Source organism: Oncorhynchus mykiss, chromosome 15, assembly GCF_013265735.2.
Source record: "Oncorhynchus mykiss isolate Arlee chromosome 15, USDA_OmykA_1.1, whole genome shotgun sequence".
Classification (NCBI taxonomy): Eukaryota; Metazoa; Chordata; class Actinopteri; order Salmoniformes; family Salmonidae; genus Oncorhynchus; species Oncorhynchus mykiss.
In genome coordinates, this window is record NC_048579.1 from 27,475,966 (window position 1) to 27,495,504 (window position 19,539).

General features: G+C 44.2%; 1 protein-coding gene across 6 annotated transcripts in view; it reads left to right on the forward strand.

The window, feature by feature from the left end:
- Positions 1 to 19,539, forward strand: part of asap1b (ArfGAP with SH3 domain, ankyrin repeat and PH domain 1b) — a 67,036-nt gene that overhangs the window by 23,686 nt on the left and 23,811 nt on the right. For 4 of the 6 annotated variants that reach the window (XM_036944204.1, XM_021562907.2, XM_021562908.2 and 1 more), the window contains exons 4-15: positions 1,190 to 1,262; positions 2,145 to 2,290; positions 4,251 to 4,325; positions 8,741 to 8,790; positions 10,629 to 10,758; positions 13,057 to 13,142; positions 15,565 to 15,640; positions 15,805 to 15,891; positions 17,191 to 17,199; positions 17,652 to 17,752; positions 17,860 to 17,929; positions 19,115 to 19,202. In XM_036944204.1, coding sequence (XP_036800099.1) covers positions 1,190 to 1,262; positions 2,145 to 2,290; positions 4,251 to 4,325; positions 8,741 to 8,790; positions 10,629 to 10,758; positions 13,057 to 13,142; positions 15,565 to 15,640; positions 15,805 to 15,891; positions 17,191 to 17,199; positions 17,652 to 17,752; positions 17,860 to 17,929; positions 19,115 to 19,202 — 991 coding nt within the window. The remainder of the gene's footprint in view (positions 1 to 1,189; positions 1,263 to 2,144; positions 2,291 to 4,250; positions 4,326 to 8,740; positions 8,791 to 10,628; positions 10,759 to 13,056; positions 13,143 to 15,564; positions 15,641 to 15,804; positions 15,892 to 17,190; positions 17,200 to 17,651; positions 17,753 to 17,859; positions 17,930 to 19,114; positions 19,203 to 19,539) is intronic. The other 2 variants (XM_036944205.1, XM_021562909.2) reach the window with 1 other exon arrangement.

The window sequence follows — 19,539 nt, forward strand, 5'->3', positions numbered from 1 at the left end:
CTGTGTGTGTGTGAAAGTACTGTTTGTGATGCTATCAAATCCTATTCAACTGAGCATTTGTTTTGGCAGATCCAACCTCCCAGTCAATGAATCTGTCTCTAATGGCGAATGACACAGAAACTCCTGCATCGAAAAAACACCATTCACTCAACATTCGCTCCCGCACAGAGATTCTGCACATTATTCTTCTCAAGAGTTTTTGATAACAAACACATTTCCATGTAGGCGTTAGTAGTGCTGTGAGCCGAGAACAGAGTTTCAGAGTAGCTCTGCCCTCAGCGGCGATAAAAGCATGACATCAGCGTTCTCTTAATTGCACGCTCTGTGCGGTGAGAGGATCTGGAGGTCGGTATTGCAGGTTGCCTCCCGAATGGCGCCCTATTTCCTATACGGTAATAGTGCACTACTTTGGACCCGGGGCCCATAGGAGTCCGGTCAAAGTTGTGCACTATGAAGGGAATGGGGTGCCATTTGGGACGCAGCACAGGCCAGGCAGCACTGGCCAGGCAGCACTAAACACAACATGGCCGCCCGGCTGTAAACAAACATCTGCCTTTGATTCAATCACTGTGCTAGTACAGATCATAAATCAAGGAAATATGTAAATGAGTGCTAGAAACTTCATTACTCGAGGTACAGCAGAGCTTTTTGGGGGGTTTCCCCGTATTTTATCAATACGTAAATCTAAGGCAGTGATCTTGACCTCGGACAGATACTAAATGTGTGCACTCGTGTGTATGCGTTTAGGATCTAGATTTGTATGATTTATAGATGTTTAAACACCGACAGGATAGCAGGACTAGCAGAATAGCATGTTGTCATGGTTTTCCTCTCCACTTGTGAAACACAGAAGAGTGGAGAAGAGATGCATTGTAAGACACAGCTGCTCCACCTCGGGCAGTACTGTCCTAATGATGCTACTGAATCTAACCGTTTGTAATTCTGTTGGCCATTTTGAATGTCATATTTAGGTCAACTGGTGCTTTTTCAGCATTTGGTATGTTGTTATGCCCGTTTTTATGCAAGCACTCTAAATAGCTCAAAGGGGTTCAGTGCGTTAGCCTCATACTCAGAAATGACTAACATTTACAGTATAACAATGTTGTTGTCTTTTGGTTACAAAAGTCCAGTCTGTGATGCTACTATAAGTCCTTAACCACCCTCTCTCTCGCTCGTTATGTGTTCATAGGCTTTGGATCAGGACAGGACTGCGCTGCAGAAGGTGAAGAAATCGGTCAAGGCGATCTACAGCTCAGGCCAAGGTGAGTTTTCTCAGTTTTCTAGGCTCGTTAACCAGAGGGTTAACGGTTCCAATCCCAGAGAGGATTTTGAGGAAGGATGTGCTTGTGAAAGACCTTGAAAAGCTATTATCTATAAATAGACTGGTCTGGGTGAGTAATTATGCCCTCTTATGAATCTCAATATTACAGAGTTTCAAGCTTCTATCCACATAAAGTCAGTTCATTTGGAGGTTGTTAGGGCCTTGAATAGGGGGTTTCTGGGCCTCTTCTCACCTGACCTCTCTCTCAGGTCTCCTGTCGGAGACTGGAAACAGTTCAAGCCCAGTCACTGTCCAGATGCTCGGTTTATGCCTACTACATTAATGATAAGTCCAGATGGGTGCGACTGTTTGAATGATGGGGAAAGCAGCAATGATGGGAAAAGCAGACTTGCACACACAAGGCCCTGATGGAGCTGTACTCCTAAAACGACGAATGGGAGTCTGACCCCATTGCGTCATGCGTCAATACATTTTTCCTAATGAAATGGGAGTCTACCGATGCTCCTCTGCAACCCATTCACCTACACCCAGTTTACATGATTCACCCATACATGTTGAGCCTGACAGTCTGACAATCTGATTGAAATGGCAAAAGCGAGTCGACGGCACGCCGAGCTGTTGCATTTGTAGCCAGGTGGCCGATGTCAACCTTTCCAATGCTTGACCACGATCACCGCTCCGTGGGTGTTTCCCAAATGGCACCCTATTCCCTATGCAGTGCACTACGTTTGACCAGAGCATTATGGGCCCTGATGAAAAGTTGTGCTCTATAAAGGGAATTAGGGGATGTTCGAGCCTAGCACCACCACCCTTGTTGTTGAACCGAATGCTAACCCTGGTTTTCTCCCTCTGTCTCCACTAGACCACGTCCAGAATGAGGAGAACTATGCCCAGGCTCTGGATAAGTTTGGCAGCAACTTCATCAGCCAAGAAAACCCTGACCTGGGAACAGCTTTCGTCAAGTTCTCCACCCTGACCAAGGAGCTGTCAACCCTGCTCAAGAACCTGGTGAGATGGGGGGGACTGACGGATCAGTTGTTATTGGCCGGTGAATTCCACAATGTTCACAACGTATTTGACAAAAAGGAATGTGTTTTTGTCCATCTTGGGAGCAGGCTTGTGCAACTTGTCTGTCTTCATTGGAGAGGCGTCTGCAAACCGTTTTCGAATTCCGCTGAATCGGCCCCCTCTTATCAAGTTGTTTCTTCGAAGTAAAAGACCCCCCCCCTGACAAAAGCGTCATTGCGATCATCCCAATATGGCTGACTGCTGCTGGATCTAGCGTTCAGCTTGTCTGCTCTTATCGCTCTGCCATAGATTTCCCCTGACGTCTCTGTTGAAGAAATGAGTCCTGTTGGAATTCTGTGTGTGTGAGTGGTTGTTGTTGGACGGAGCTGCTGTCCCCTTGCTCTCTTCCTGTGTGTCTGGCAGTGAGATTAGACTCCCTATAAATACACTGAACCGCAGCAGACTACTGTGTGCGTGTGTGTGAGCCCTCCTGGAACCCTCTTATTAAATCAGCCACTTGTTGGCACTGCCTGGGGAGGTTGAATACATATTGCCTGTAATCGTGTTGAAAGGACAAGCAACTCTCGACATCCCTTATAGTGGTGCAAAGTCCAAAAATATATTGTTCTCTCTCCCTCCCTCTCTCCCCGTCTCTCACTTTATCATACAGACACACTTTTGTGGATGAGATATTTCGAAGACATACATTTGCCTTTTATACGTTCTCGTGTATCAACCATTTAGTGTATGTGTGTGGTCTAGGTAGGTCTAAATTCTCGCTCACCTAGAACACTGGCAACCAAGGCCACCAACATGCATGACCAAGCACAGATGCCCACTGATCTATTTTCAGACACAGTTGCCATTTCAGTGTTTATTAAATATATCCTTCGGTTTCCATAACTGCTGCCCAAGTTGGGCTGATGGTCAGTGTGCACTGCTGTTGGTCTTGATGTTAGTAACTCCCTCACAGGAACCTGTCACGGAATTATACATTGTCATTGGTTTCTACAGAGTTTAAAGGTCATTGTAGCAGCCAGCAGTTGACATTGCTATTAGTCTGGCAGACATTTCTCTCTCTCTATCTCGATCGATCTTGATCGATCTCTCTCTCTCGTTCTCTCTCTCTCGATCTCTCTCTCTCTCGATCTCTCTCTCTCTCGATCTCTCTCGATCTCTCAATCTCTCTCTCTCTCTCTCTCTCTCTCTCGATCTCTCTCTCTCGATCTCTCTCTCGATCTCTCTCTCTCTCTATGTAGTTTATGGAGTGAACTGTTCGTACGCTGGCACTAGTTTGTGGTATTTACCACCCTTAAAAAAGGTGCCTCTCTCTGGAGTCCAGTGTGAGAGGAAGGAGACCACCCCGTTGGTCTGTAAAAGTAGTGAGCAGTAGGCAGAGAGAGCGAGGCCAGCTCTAATACTGGAGCAGTGGCCATTAAGCAGGTGATTGATTTGGACATTGGGCCTTTGCAACAGAGGTACTTAAGTGGACATTAAGTGATGTTTGTTTCCATGACCAGAGCCACGGATCTCAATGGAACTTGGCCCTGGCCATCACAGACCCAAATGGAATAAATGCTCAGGAATAATTACCGGCATTAATCTATTTGGTTAGAGTAAGCAAATTACTTTGGCTGATTCCTAAATAGCTAATAGCTTAGCACATTTTAAGAGTCTAAAATGCTTTCAGTGGTTCCTAAATAGCCAAGATTGAGTTCACCCTTAGACTGAAGATAATACTGGGTCTGTCAGTAAGTGTTGATGTACTCCAGCTGAACGCTGAAGCAGTAGCTGCTTGACTCTTGCCCTGCTGACCAAGTCACTGTATCTCTCTCTCTCTTGCTCTCTCTCTCTCTGTGTCTCTCTCTCTGTGTCTCTCTCTCTCTCTCTCTCTGTCTCTCTCTCTCTCTCTCTGTCTCTCTCTCTCTCTCTCTCTGTCTCTCTCTCTCTCTCTCTCCAGCTCCAGCTCCAGAACCATAATGTAATCTTCACCCTGGACTCTCTGCTGAAGGGGGACCTGAAAGGCGTGAAAGGAGTAAGATTTACAGTAACCTCCTCTTCTCCCTTGTTTCCTCACTCCTCTCTGTCTGCATGACCCCCTAGGGGAGGGCCTAGCACTGAGGCATGATGGGAAGAGAAGAGGGAGCCCACTCAGTAGAGCTGTCCATTCATCTGTGTGTGTGTGTGTGTGTGTTTTAGAAAGTGTTAGAGAGAGTGTGTGTGTGTGTGTGTGTGTGTGTGTGTGTGTGAGAGAGAGGAAGAAAGATAGAGAAATGGAGAGGGGGAGGGAGAGCGAGTGGGCCGGACTGTTTAACAGATCACACTGTAAATCTTTGTGGGGTAAACAGTGTCCTTGTGTTGTGCCTGAAGGCGAGCGCCATGAATAAACGGGTCATGAACCCTTGAGGTTGGACACATGGAGTGGGCGTGGTAGTGGGCTCCAGAACGTAAATTGTGAGCCTGAGGCCTTGGCTGCAGTGGCAGAGCGGCGCTAGGGAGTGAACTGTTCGGTCGTGGGATTTTGGAATGACGGTTGTTGGCCAGCTTAAACGGTCACTGTAACAACCGTGATGATCATTTGAATATTTAAGACGCACATTTCTCCTCTCCTCTCCTCCGTTCCTGACTGCATGTGCTGCTGTAGAAATAGAATGAGGATAGAACGGGCGTCTCCATTCACGTCAATGATGGCATGGTGAGTGGACTGCCGGCCATTTGCGAGTGTACGCATATGAGCAGAGCAGGAAGAAAACAGGAAGTGTACCCATCAGTAGACGGGTTAGCTGACAACATCAGGAAAGCGATGCGCGCCCGTCGATGAGGCAGAGGGCCGTGTGTTGTTATGGTTCTGGACGGTCAGATGGCTAGCAACAACGACGAGAAACTGCCATGTGGCTCATTTTAGCCGTTTTTATTTTGTTATTGATACCATGTCTTGTTTTATGGGGTTTTGACTCTTGTCATGTCTATGCTAATTTGTAAGCTAGCTAACCAACAACTGTAACGATGAATTTGAGACACAACAAGTGGTCATTGTGCAAATGTGTTTGTTTTCAATCAAGATTTGGAGAGGAATTATAGTTGACATGTTGTCAACAGTCCTTTTGAGTCTAAATCAACCCTGTCTGTTTTGCTTCACATTACAAATAAATACATTCCATTGCATGAGCCACATCAGTTAAGATCATTTGAAGGAACATTTGACATTACGATGGAAATGAGTGTATCACAATACCAGGTAGCCATTGCAAGTGTATGAGTTTGCCAGTCAAACTGCCAGGGAAAGAGGTTTGTTTGCTCGCTTGCTTCCACGCCTTGCTTCTTTCAGCAAGGAGCCACAAAGTTTTGTCACGTTGTTAAGAGTTCATGTTAATGCCCGCCGTCCCGTCAGCAGTTCGTTCCACACACACACACACACACACACACACACACACACACAAAAAGACAGTTATGACAGTTGTTTTATTTTCATGACTGTCTTCATCCGTAACCGTTAGTGCTGAGTGATTAACTGACATGTCTTTTTTTTTTAACCAACTAATTGGCCGATGTCGGTTCAATTGTTAAAAAAAAAATCTATTTAGTTTGTTTTCTTTCTGTGAGCTCAATGTGTTCGTTGTACATTGAGTTGTAGTTTTCAACAGGTCACTGTTCTATATAATTATTACGTTTTCTGCTCCAACCGAACTACAATTACCATAATCCATTGCGCGGCTAAACTTGTCCGGTCTGTGTTTCTTTTACACCTTGCTACGTAAGAGATGGAAGAATGCGCAATCAAGAGGGGATATATACAGAGAGCAGTTTCTTTGCGAGGTATCTGTACCTGAGAAGACATGATCTAAGTGATTGATAGTTGGTATTCAGCAGTCATAAAAGTATGCCTTATTTACTTTGAAGAACTTCTAAAATAGTGATTTTTGTCAGACAGCATATTCAGCAGCTCTATAGAGATGAGATGATTTGGAACGAAATAGTCATCACATAAAACAAATGTTGTATACACAACAACTTAAATATATTTTATTCAAGTAAAGGAATAACTGGTTAATAAGTTATAAGCAGTCGTAGGCAGTCACTACCATCATGGGGCTTTTATTAATTGTTTTATTCTGTGTCGTGACAGAATTCAACCCGCATAATGAATTGCCAGAATAGCCAGTAAAGTTGTTCAATGGGATCTATATATGGGCAACTGAAATGTCTGACTTTTTGCGACAGTCTGACTGTGAACATCTGTATGAAAACCAAATGAAGGGAGTCATAGATATTATAATTTTTTTTAAATGGGCGGAGGAGATGAATCATAAACCCAAATTGAGAACCTTTTGTTTGAGTCAGGGTGAATTTGTGTGTGAGAGATATATTATGTATAACCTACCTAAAACAAGAGATCGCTATGTGCACAGGCAGTGGTGGAAAAAGTACCCAATTTTCATACTTGAGTAAAAGTATAGTTACCCTAATAGAAAGTTACTAAAGTAAAAGTGAAAGTCACCCAGTAAAATATTACTTGAGAAAAAGTCTAAAAGTATTTGGTTCTAAATATATTTAAGTATAAAAGTAAATGTAATTACTAAAATATACGTATCAAAAGTAAAAGTATAAATCATTTCAAATTCCTTATATTAATAAGCAAAGCAGACAGCACAATTTACTTGTCTTTAAAATGTAGCCAAGGGGTACAATCAACATCATTTACAAATGATGTATTTAGTGGGTCTGCCAGATCAGAGGCAGTAGGGACGACCACGTGTTCTCCTGATAAGTGCGTGAATTGGACCATTTTCCTGTCCTGCTAAGCATTCACCATGTAATGACTACTTTTCGGTGTCAGGGAAAATGTATGGAGTAAAAAGTAGATTATTTTCTTTAGGAATGTAGTGAAGTAAAAGTCCAAAATATAAATAGTAAAGTAAAGTACAGATACCCGAAAAAACGACTTAAGTAGTACTTCACAGTATTTCTACTTAAGTACTTTACACCACTGTGCGCAGGTAAGATCAGGGATATTGCCCGTGCGTATTGAAACAGGTAATATTAGGGATATTGCCCCTGCGTATTGAAACAGGTAATATCAGCGATATTGCCCATGCGTATTGAAACAGGTAAGATCAGGGATATTGCCCCTGCATATTGAAACAGGTAAGATCAGGGATATTGTCCCTGCGTATTGAAACAGGTAAGATCAGGGATATTGCCCCTGCGTATTGAAACAGGTAAGATCAGGGATATTGCCCCTGCGTATTGAAACAGGTAATATCAGGGATATTGCCCCTGTGTATTGAAACAGGTAATATCAGGGATATTGCCCATGCGTATTGAAACAGGTAAGATCAGGGATATTGCCCCTGCGTATTGAAACAGGTAATATCAGGGATATTGCCACTGCGTATTGAAACAGGTAAGATCAGGGATATTGCCCCTGCGTATTGAAACAGGTAAGGTCGGGGATATTGCCCCTGCGTATTGAAACAGGCAAGGTCGGGGATATTGCCTCTGCATATTGAAACAGGTCACTATGGTGGTGAAATGGAAGAGGAAAGACTATGTAACGATGGTGACCTTGAAGAAATAGAGACGGAAACTCATTTGATCCTCTGTTGCCCTTTCTACCACCATATACGCTTGCTCTCATTCCAGAAAGCCCACCAGATATACCCTGACATTATGTAGCCTAGCGATGAGGACAACCTTTTTTTTGTCCATCGTGTATTTTTGTTTGCAGAATATTTAGATAAAGCCTGGAATAAAAGAAAAAGGGCTACCTATAATTAAATTATTAAAAATATTTAGCTTCTATGTGGTAAATGGTACATGTGTATATAGATTGGGTACAGGCTTGTCTCCCACTTGAAACTTCTCTTTGTGCCAGACTTGGTTCAAATGCCTTGTGTTTCAGTTTTCTGTATTTATTTATATGTATGTATGTACAGTATGTATGTATGTTTTTTGTACTGCTCTAGGGATATAATTATTGTTATTTACTATTATGTGTTTATTTTGTTATTTTTGTATTTATGCTCTTTATGCAATGCGTGTTGCAGAGAACACCGAAAGAAGAATTATCACAGTGAATTATTGTAATGTTTGTTGTGGTCATTTAATCCCATAAGGGATGGGTTACCAACTGGCGATTTGACACAAAAATCGAATTTCATTTATTCATTCATGCATAGTGAATGTAATGTTTACACATTTTTATCGAAAACAAAATGTCTTTTTTTTTTCAATATTTTTTATTTCATAGTCGAACCAAAACCTTTACTGACCTCTAAAAGCATGAATCACTCAGCTCTAATAACCGCTGGTTACATGGTTAAACGGTAATTGTGCCAGCCCTATGTGGGGCTGTGTTGGAGAGAGAGAATTCTCAAGAGTGGACTGTGGGATTCCAGATTGACCTGTTTACTGCTGATTACTGATACTTTGTTCTCCCTTCTCTTTCAGGATATCAAGAAGCCCTTTGACAAAGCCTGGAAGGATTATGAAGCTAAATTGTAAGTGTGTTAATAAATGTGGGCCTGTACCTAGCTGTGTTGGGACACTTGAGGTTTGCCTTTCGGAAAGTATTCAGACCCCTTGACTTTAGTTTAAAGCCCTATTGTACTTGTTTTTTCCCCCTCATCAATCTACACACAATATCCCATAATGACATTGCAAAAACAGGTTGGTATACATTTTTGCTACGGTAATTTATAAATAAAAAAACTGAAATATTACATTTACATAAGAATTCATACCCTTTACTCAGTACTTTGTTGAAGCACCTTTGGCAACGATTACAGCCTCGAGTCTTCTTCGGGCATGATGCTACAAGCTTGACACGCCTGTATTTGGGGAGTTTCTCCCATTCTTCCCTGCAGATCCTCTCAAGCTCTGTCAGGTTGGATGGGGAGCATCGCTGCACAGCTATTTTCAGGTGTCTCCAGAGATGTTCGATCGGGTTCAAGTCTGGGCTCTGGCTGGGCCACTCAAGGACATTCAGAGACTTGTCCTGAAGCCATTCCTGCTTGTCTTGGCTGTGTGCTTAGGGTCGTTGTCCTGTTGGAAGGTGAACCTTCACCCCAGTCTGAGGTCCTGAGCGCTCTGGAGCAGGTTTTCATCAAGGATCTCTCTCTTCTCCCCCAATTGTTCAGTTTGACTGGGCGACCATCTAGGAAGAGTCTTGGTGGTTCTTAACTTCTTCCATTTAAGAAGGATGGAGGCCACTGTGTTCTTGGGGACCTTCAATGCTGCTGACATTTTTTGGTACCCTTCCCCAGATCTGTGCCTTGACACAATCCTGTCTCAGAGCTCCACGGACAATTCCTTCAACCTCATGGCTTTGTTTTTGCTCTGACGTGCACTGTCATCTGTGTGACCTTCTATAGACAGGTGTGTGTCTTTCCAAATCATGTCCAATCAATTGAATTTACCACTAGTGGACTCCAATCAAGTTGTAGAAACAACTAAAGGATGGTTAATGGAAACAGGATGCACCTGAGCTCTATTTCGAGTCTCATCTCAAAGGGTATGAATACATGTAAATAAGGAATTTCTATTTTTAATAATTTATACATTTGCAAAAATCTCCAAAAACCTTATTTGTCATGATTGGCGTACACATATTGTGTGTAGATTTGTATTTATTTAATATATTAATTTAATACATTTAGAATAAGGTTGTAACGTAACAAAATGTGGAAAAAGTCAAGTGTATGAACACTTTCCGAAGGCACTGTATATGGTGATGTGTGCTTGTGTGAGACATACAGTTGTTTTTGGTGTCTTTAAAATGTCAGATCTGATGTACTGTATATTACAACAATAATTTAAGTGGAATGTTCCGCCCTGTGAAAGCTCTCTTTCATGCTGAGAATTCCGTCTGATTTAAATGTGAGGTCATGGATTTATTAAACACTGTCTGTCTCTCTTCCTGCCTGCCCTCTTTTTCTTCCTTCCTTCCTTCTTGCCTGTCTGCCTGTCTTGTCTCACTAACTATCTGTCTGTCTGTCTGTCTGTCTGTCTGCCCTCTTTTTCTTCCTTCCTTCTTGTCTGTCTGCCTGTCTTGTCTGGTTTCACTAACTAACTGTCTGTCTGTCTGTCTGTCTGTCTGTCTGTCTGTCTGTCTGTCTGTCTGTCTGTCTGTCTGTCTGTCTGTCTGTCTGTCTGTCTGTCTGTCTGTCTGCCCTCTTTTTCTTCCTTCCTTCTTGTCTGTCTGCCTGTCTTGTCTGGTTTCACTAACTAACTGTCTGTCTGTCTGTCTGTCTGTCTGTCTGTCTGTCTGTCTGTCTGTCTGTCTGTCTGTCTGTCTGTCTGTCTGTCTGTCTGTCTGTCTGTCTGTCTCTGATTTCAGTACAAAGATCGAGAAGGAGAAGAGGGAGCATGCCAAGCAGCACGGGATGATTCGTACAGAGATAACAGGCGCTGAGATTGCTGAGGAGATGGAGAAGGAACGCCGTCTCTTCCAACTCCAGATGTGTGAGGTTAGAAGCGGGCACTGGGCACAGACTAGAGGGCACTGATTGGGCACTGACGGGGCCCTGCCACCCCAGGGCAAACCTAAGAGGACGACATAAAATCGGCATCCGTGCCAACCTCTGTTCTCTACGTGATTATGCTATAACCTAGTTACACATATCCCCAAAATGACACGAAAAACAGTATCATATTGTATTTCTATGCTCCAATCCTCCTATAGAAAAGGCAGAGCAAAATAACTAACTGTTCGAGCGATGCGCTCAGCTGTGCCAACGAGCTGCCTCCCGGCGGATGTAAACGCCTACTCCTCTCTCCCTCTTTATCTGCAGATTATTTCCTCACTTGGCATAACGGTACTGACAATTTCCATATTAACTTAGTGCCTCACTGTGGGATTCTAATTGGAGCAGTCATGGAGGAGCTCAACCCATCCACCTCTATTTCTGTGTACAGCAGTCGCGGGGTGGTTTGTCCCTCTTGGGTTTTTAGGGTGATCTCATTCACTGTGTTGTTATTGTGGATGGTTTGATATTGCTTCTAGTGTAGTGCTAGAGGGGCCCAGAGTTTATAATTAGGGCCCCAAGTTTTTCCTGCTCAAGTCATATTGACAAGAAAAACTCCCGACCCTAGAAGCGTGAGTAAAATGTATGCATGCTTGATTAAAACGCTTTGGATAAGAGCGTCTGCTAAATGGCCTATATTATTATTATTATTATTATTATTATTATTATTATATATTGATAACATTGCTAGCATTGTGTGGCACCCTATTCCCTACACAGTGCACAACTTTGGACCAGGGGCCCATAGGGCACTATATAAGGTATAGGGTGCCATTTGTTACACCAAATCCATCTTCCATCCCACTTTGCACTGCTACCGCTGCTAGTATGGGAGGGACCAGGTGACGCTCAGGACAGCAAGCTATGTTCTCCATCTGATCTGAGACCAGACATTGCTACTGCAGCGTCCCTCGCCTCCCATTCACACAAAGCCCCATAACACACAGGCACCAACAGGCATTCACAACACACACTAAACCCACCCCACAGCGCAGACACCACAAACAAAAAGTGGATAATCTCTGAGTCGCACACACTCAGACAGACAAAAGCAATATGTGTGTGACTGTGTGTTTGGTTTCAGGGGAGCACGCACATGAGCACACACATACACACACAGAGGATCACATGGTAAGAAATGCAGCACAGAAGCTTTGGGGGACAGGAGTTGCCTTAGAAGGGCATTCTGGAATAGATTAAATGTCCTCTGTGTGCGGAGCTGAAAATGGTGCTTAGCAGTGATTCTTCACAAGCTGTTCTAGATTGGTACGCCATGGGATAAACTCAGATTAAGATGATGTTTTATTCATTTGTTCGTCGGACATGAATTTGTCAGAGGAATTTGCTAATTTGGAGGCCGTAGTGGTTCCTGAAAAATAAAGGAAAAACACAATTCTAGTTATCCATTTCAAAAACAATTTATAATTTACTCATGATATTTTACAGATGTAAGATCTTAATTTGAGCATGCTTTTGTTGCTGGCCATTTTCATGCACACTAGGAAATGCAAATTTGTAGTGTATTCGAGGTTTAAAAAGGCCTCTAAAATTTGTGATTTCCACTTTAAAATGTCAGACTTGATTTTCCCTAACGAAGAACCTATCAACCCCTACAAAAAATGTCTATGAATTATAATCCACATAATAATTCACATTTCCTGTTGCTGCAGGATTATTTTCAAACGGGTTCAAATTAAGATCCCACATCTGTATATTGCCGTCCTTTTCAGTGACGTTTAGATGTTTAGCCGTTTTTTCGGCTCCCACGGACTCAATGCTGTGTTGAAATCGTGGATCAGAGGCTCATAACCTCCATCGTATGGGCATTCTGATAGGATTATTATAAGTGTTCAGAAGACATATTTTACACAAACAAACATTTAGTTTTATGGTGGTTTAATGCAGGGCCGGACAATTTTTCCAGCAGAGGGTTGGTGTGGTTGGGTGCAGACTTTTGTTCCGGCCTAGCAGTAACATGACGATTTACTGGTTCGTAAATGATAGCCTTCAAATAAATGATAGGTTTCAAATAAGACCTTGATTAGTAAAGTCACGTGTTTCTGCTTTGCTCGAACAAAAGCCTTGCCCCCCGCTCAGCCTTTAGTGATTGTCCACCCCTGGTTTAATGTATCACCACTACGTATAAGCATGGCAATACTCCGAATTGCATTTCCAAAATCATGTAACAGAGCGTTCTATTTGATGTCAGTTTTCACAGGCCACCACTTGTTTTCTCTACAGTACCTGATCAAAGTCAACGAGATCAAGACCAAGAAGGGAGTGGACCTTCTCCAGAACCTCATCAAGTATTACCACGCACAATGCAAGTAAGTAAACAGTGCCGCATTATCTCCCTCATTTACCATAGTGTAAGAGTCCCCCAAACACGCGTGAATCATGTCTACTGAGATGTGTCTGATTGGTGGCGAACACGTCATTTCTAAGGGAATTATGTCACTGTATACTCTCAAGATTAGCGCTACAGTGCATTCAGAAAGTATTCAGACCCCTTGACTTTTTTCAAATTTTGTTACATTACAGCCTTATTCTAAAATGGATTAAATAGTTTTTTTCACCCTCATCAACCTACACACAATACCCTATAATGACAAAGCAAAAACAGTTTTTTAGAAATGTTTGCAAATGTAAAACAATAAAACACTGAAATATTACATTTACATAAGTATTCAGACCCTTTACTCAGTACTTTGTTGAAGAACCTTTGGCAGTGATAACAGCCTCGAGTCTTCTTGGGTATGACGCTACAAGTTTGGCACACCTGTATTTTGGGAGATTCTCCCATTCTTCCCTGCAGATCCTCTCAAGCTCTGTCAGGTTGGATGGGAAGCGTTGCTGCACAGCTATTTTCAGGTCTCTTCAGAGATGTTCAATCGGGTTCAAGTCCGGGCTCTGGCTGGGCCACTCAAGGACATTCAGAGACCTTTTCCGAAGCCACTCCTGCGTTATCTTGGCTGTGTGCTTAGGGTCGTTGTCTTATTGGAAGGTGAACCTTCTCCCCAGTCTGAGGTCCAGAGAATCTTGTTTCTCATGGTCTGAGAGTCTTTAGGTGCCTTTTAGAAAACTCCAAGCGGGCTGTCATGTGCATTTTACTGAGGAGTGGCTTCCGTCTGGCCACTCTACCATAAAGGCCTGATTGGTGGAGTTCTGCAGAGATGGTTACCCTTCTGGAAGGTTCTCCCATCGCCACAGAGGAACCCTGAAGCTCTGTCAGAGTGACCATCAGGTTCTTGGTCACCTCCCCGACCAAGGCATTTCTCCCCCGATTGCTCTGTTTGGCCGGGCGGCCAGCTCTAGGAAGAGTCTTGGTGGTTCCAAACTTCTTCAATTTAAGAATGATGGAGGCCACTGTGTCCTTGGGGACCTTCAATGCTGCAGAAATGTTTTGGTGCCCTTCCCCAGATCTGTGCCTCAACACAATCCTTTATCGGAGCTCTACTGACAATTCCTTCGACCTCATGGCTTGGTTTTTGCTCTGACATGCACTGTCAACTGTGGGACCTTATATAGAGAGGTGTGTGCCTTTCCAAACCATGTCCAATCAATTGAATCTAACACAAGGATGATCAATGGAAACAGGATGTACCTGAGCTCAATTTCGAGTCTCATAGCAAAGGGTCTGAATACATGTAAATAAGGTATTTCTGTTTTTTAATTTAAAAATACATTTGCAAACATTTCTAAAAACATTTTTTAATTTTCTCGTTATGGGGTATTTAATCCATTTTAGAATAAGCCTGTAACGGAGCAACATGTGGGAAAACTCAAGAGGTTTGAATACTTTCCAAAGGCATTGTATATTATTCTCTCTGTGATTGCTCTTTGCTCTCTCTCTTTCCCTCTTTCTTTCTTTTTCTCTCCCTCTCTTTTCATCTCTCTCCCTCTCAACCTCCCTCCATCCCGCTCTCTTGAATGGGGTGATGCATGATTTACCGGTCTTGGGTAGGGAGTAATATTTAGCTCTCATAAATATGCATGACCCTTCATGACGATGCGACGTGACAGCCGTGGGGGTTTGTGGGTAAATAATGGGTGCCCCCTGTGCCAGGGACTGAGCCCAACGCTGTGTCATCGACAGGCCTGACAGCCTCAATGCTGCTAGGTGGTTGTGTCATAACATTGAGGAAACAAAACAATGCAGTTTTCTGGTTGTCTACCCAACCCAAAACTATGACTATCACAGTGTAGAGACATGCCTTATGGCGATGGGAAAGCGATGGGAAAAGAACCTTTCAGTAGAAAACTGAGTTTCAGTAGGATGAGTGGGCCGAGGGAGGTGATGTATCCCTGGAGGGTAGGGGAGAGAGGGGGGGTGGAGAGAGAGAGAGAGAGAGGGGGATAGAAGGGTTGTTAGTGGAGACGAGCGGATGCTGCATTCAGGTAGATGCCACTGGCACTGGCAGATCCATAATGGATGACAGGAGGTGCTTAGCATTCCACTCTGGACACAGCCAGAGAGAGACAGGAGAGAGAGAGATCTCTATGCCAAAAGCCAGAGGAGCCAAGCAGTGCTATACATTATACATATCCAACTGCATCAGTCTCATTCTCAGTCACCCCTCTATTCATTTTGACCTTTCTAATGGCCGAATAAGTCTTGGACACTTGACATTTTGAAATGATGTGAAAGATGCTACGCTCCACCAAATGACTGCCCTTCGTCTCACTTTCGTTGGACTTAAAGTGAAAACCTCAGTGGAATTCTAATATCCGCCCTGTAATCTCTTGCAGCTTCTTCCAAGATGGCTTGAAGACGGCGGATAAGCTGAAGCAGTACATTGAGAAGCTGGCTGCTGACCTCTACAATGTAAATACCCACCCACAGGCTTCTCTCCATCTGATTACTGCTACTCTGCAGCCTGACATGTTATCTAGACTGATTCAGTGAGTGAGTGAGTGAGCGATTGATTGAGTGTGTGTGTGTGTGTTCGTTTGTTTTGTCTTATCTCACCCGGTGTATGTCCTTCTCAGATAAAGCAGACCCAGGACGAGGAGAAGAAACAGCTGACGGCTCTCAGAGACTTGATCAAGTCATCCCTTCAGCTGGACCAGAAGGAGGTAGGCAGAACCTGAACAATCTAGTCCTAACTGGGCCAAGTGGGCCCAAGCCAGAGTTGACAATTAGGGAAAACAGTGGAAACTCCCTCCAGCCATGTGTGCCGCAAAATCAATGTTTGGTGGAAAATGAGACCGCAGCAGTAGACTCCTCAGTCCTCAACCCTAACCTTTCACCCTTAGAGGGTGTAGCTACTAGCTAGTCTCCTGTAGTGCAGAGTGAGTACCCAGTGCTGTACCATGCTGGTAGCCAGTGTTTAGTAGGCCTTGGCTGGTAACCAGTGTTGTGCCTCACTGGCTGCTTAGTGGAGAGCAACTTACTGTCTTAAAAGTCCAGTGTAGTCAAAAATGGGATTTTCCTGTGTTTTATATATATTTCCACATTATGAGCTCAGAATAATACTTTGAAATTGTGAAAATTATGATAATGCCCTTTTAGTGTGAAAGCTGTTTGAAAAGACTGCCTGTTTTGGTGGGATTGAGTTTTGGCCTGCCTGGTGACATCACCAGGCAGTAAATGAGTTAATAGTCCAATAAGAAAGAGTGTTTCAAACCTCTCTGCCAATAACGGCTAGTTTTTAGTTTTCCACTCACCACTCAGACCACTCCCAGACAGTCCTAGCAACATTCTTGTTTGAGAAATTGCTGTTTGCTAAGAAGCTATTTTAGTTTATTTTTGACCATTTTAATTGAAAACAATCACAGTTAGGTACTTAACTGTTACCCCAAAAGGTTTGATATTGAGATTTAAAAAAAATGAGGCTTCATTAGCCCTTTAACTAACCTACCCTAACCTCATTCTAAGCACTCACAGGTCACAACTGCCAAACACATCAATTAGGTTTATCACTCAGTCTCACACTCATTGCTAGCTGCTCGCTGTGTTTTGCATGTTGCTACTGTATAATAGTGAGCAGAGCCTAAGTGAGAGGGACTGGCCCGCCGTGTCAACACAGCTACAACTATCTGTATGTGTCCCAAAAATGGCACCCTATTCCTTACATAGAGCACTCATTTTGACCAGAGCCCCGAGCCCCATGGGTGAAAGTGGTGCACTATATAGGGAACAGGGTGCCATTTGGGACGGAGCCGACGATCCACACTGAACATCCTCTGGTTTATAACGCCCAGACACAAATGTTGTCACTCACGCAATCACTCACTCACTCATCATACCGTACCACACTAACACCTACACTCAATGAGGGCAGGCGCTCTCTCACTCACAACTACACCTCGGCGGCTTCTTTCACACTCTCTCTCTCTCTATTCCCCTCTACTCGCTGCTCGTCTGGACTCAAGTCTAGAAGAGTAAGTGCTAGCATGCTTCTGACAGATTTTGAAGAGCATGCCCTCCACTGTGTCTCTCCATTAGAAACCTGCTGTGTTTTTCATCTGATAGTGTGTTGGAACATGTGTGCCTCCCAAGTGGCTCCCTATTCTCTATGTAGTGCCCTTCTTTTGACCGGAAAAAGTGGAAAAGTAGCGCACTAAATGGAGAGTTGGGTGCCATTTGGGACGCACTCCATGATCCTTTGAACATCAAATGTGACCCAAGAAATAATAACGGCCATGTGGGTCAGACACACACACACACACACACACACACACACACACACACACACACACACACACACACACACACACACACACACACACACACACGACCCTGGCCTGCACTCTCTGTAAGAGGCATATTTGGTTGGTTATGTGTGGTGAGTTGCTGTGTTTTCTGTGTCTAAACACTGTGTGTGTTACTGCAGGACTCCCAGAGTAAGCAGGGTGGCTATAGTATGCACCAGCTGCAGGGCAACAAAGAGTTTGGCTGTGAGAAGAAAGGCTACCTGATGAAGAAGAGTGATGGGTAGGTCACACACACACACACACAGACACTGAACAGCACTGAACATACACAGACATGAAGAGCCCTTTTCGGATCCTTCGTTGTGACTTGGTGTTGTCTTCCTGCAGGCTGAGGAAGGTGTGGCAGAGGAGGAAGTGTTCAGTGAAGGGTGGCATGCTCACCATCGCTCATGCTACGGTGAGTGACAAAACACACACACACACAACTTGAGCACCCTTACACACTCCTGTCGAGGCTAGATCAAAGGCAACATCCAGTAGGAAGGAAGCTGTGTAGGCCACTATCAATCTAGCAGTTGGCAGAGAGGAATCGACATGGGTGGGTTGCCAAGGCAACCCCTTAGCCCCCTCCCTCTCCTGTTGCTGTGGTGACTCATCACTGAGTGTGGTGCTGGCTCTACTCTTCTCGGGGTCTGTGGATACTGTGCTGCTAGATAGACAGACACACATGCACACAAGGATGTGTGAGAGAGCACACACACACACACACACACACAATCTAGCTGGCCCCTGTTTTTATTATTGCAGCTCTACATTGCGGTGAACTCCCCCGAATGTCACTAATCGATTCCTCATTTCCACCCATACTTCCACCATCCTTTCAAGGAAACGCGCAAATGTACTTGTCCCCTGTTCTTTGTCTGACGGCTTGTTGCCGCTCCTTCTCCATGTATATTACCCATCAGCCCCTGTGCCAGCCTGGCAAGCCTCACCACAGGGCTCATCACAGTCCGTTGACGTTTTGTTAACATCCCCCCCACCATCCCCACTGCCCACATGCCCGGGCACAGTCACAATGCAGTGCCCAGTCTACACACGTGCCAGCTGATCACACTGCTGTTATCATAATATTACAGTGGGTATCGTAACTGAAGCCAAGCCAAAGTGGCGATGCCTGGACCACAGACACAGTACTGAGGGAATACCTGGGATTCTCCCTAGGCTAGCTGCATACACTGTTAAGTCTAGTGGTCAGGCTGTGTCTCAAATCACATGGGGCTCTACAAGGTGTCGAAACGGATTTCTTTATTCAGTCGAAACAAAAGGACATTACCCACAATGCCTAACATCAGCAGATGAGTTGACCTATTCCTTTACCAACCTGTCATTTTCCAGACACTCTGATCCAGAGCAGTGAGTGCAAACATTTTTATGTTTGTTTGTACTGGTCCCCCATGGGAATCGATCCCACAACTATGGCGTTGCAAGTGCCGTGCTCTGCCAACTGAGCCACACGGGACCATCCAGAGTCAGATAGGCTTGTAGCGTTAGTTTCATAGCACCAATACTGGGTGATGGACAGATTCCTTTTCCTGAATTTCTGTCAAATAGCTAAGTCGTCTGTCTCTGTGTGTTCGTGCAGTCCAACAGGCAGCCTGTGAAACTCAACCTGCTCACCTGCCAGGTCAAGCCCTGTGCTGAGGACAGGAAGTGCTTCGATCTCATTTCCCGTAAGTACCTCTTCCTGTAACCCCCACACCAACACAGTAGTTACCATGGGCGTGAGGTGAGCTGTGAGAAATGGGGGCCTTATATTACCTTCTGTAGGAATTCAGAAACAGGAAGCGTAGAATAGACACTTTTGTGCCACGGGTCGCCAGTAAGCTCTTTCACACGCTCCATTTTCCTGGCGTCCTGTTTGAATGGTGCCATGACAACGCCTGAAACACGCTGTGCTTGTGAATTACTCCGCCGTGCATCTCCACAGGGCTATGTCACGTCACGTGATTACACAGTGTCTGCTGGGTCCGAGAGATCACGTTCCCGTCTCATCTTCTCTCTGCCAAC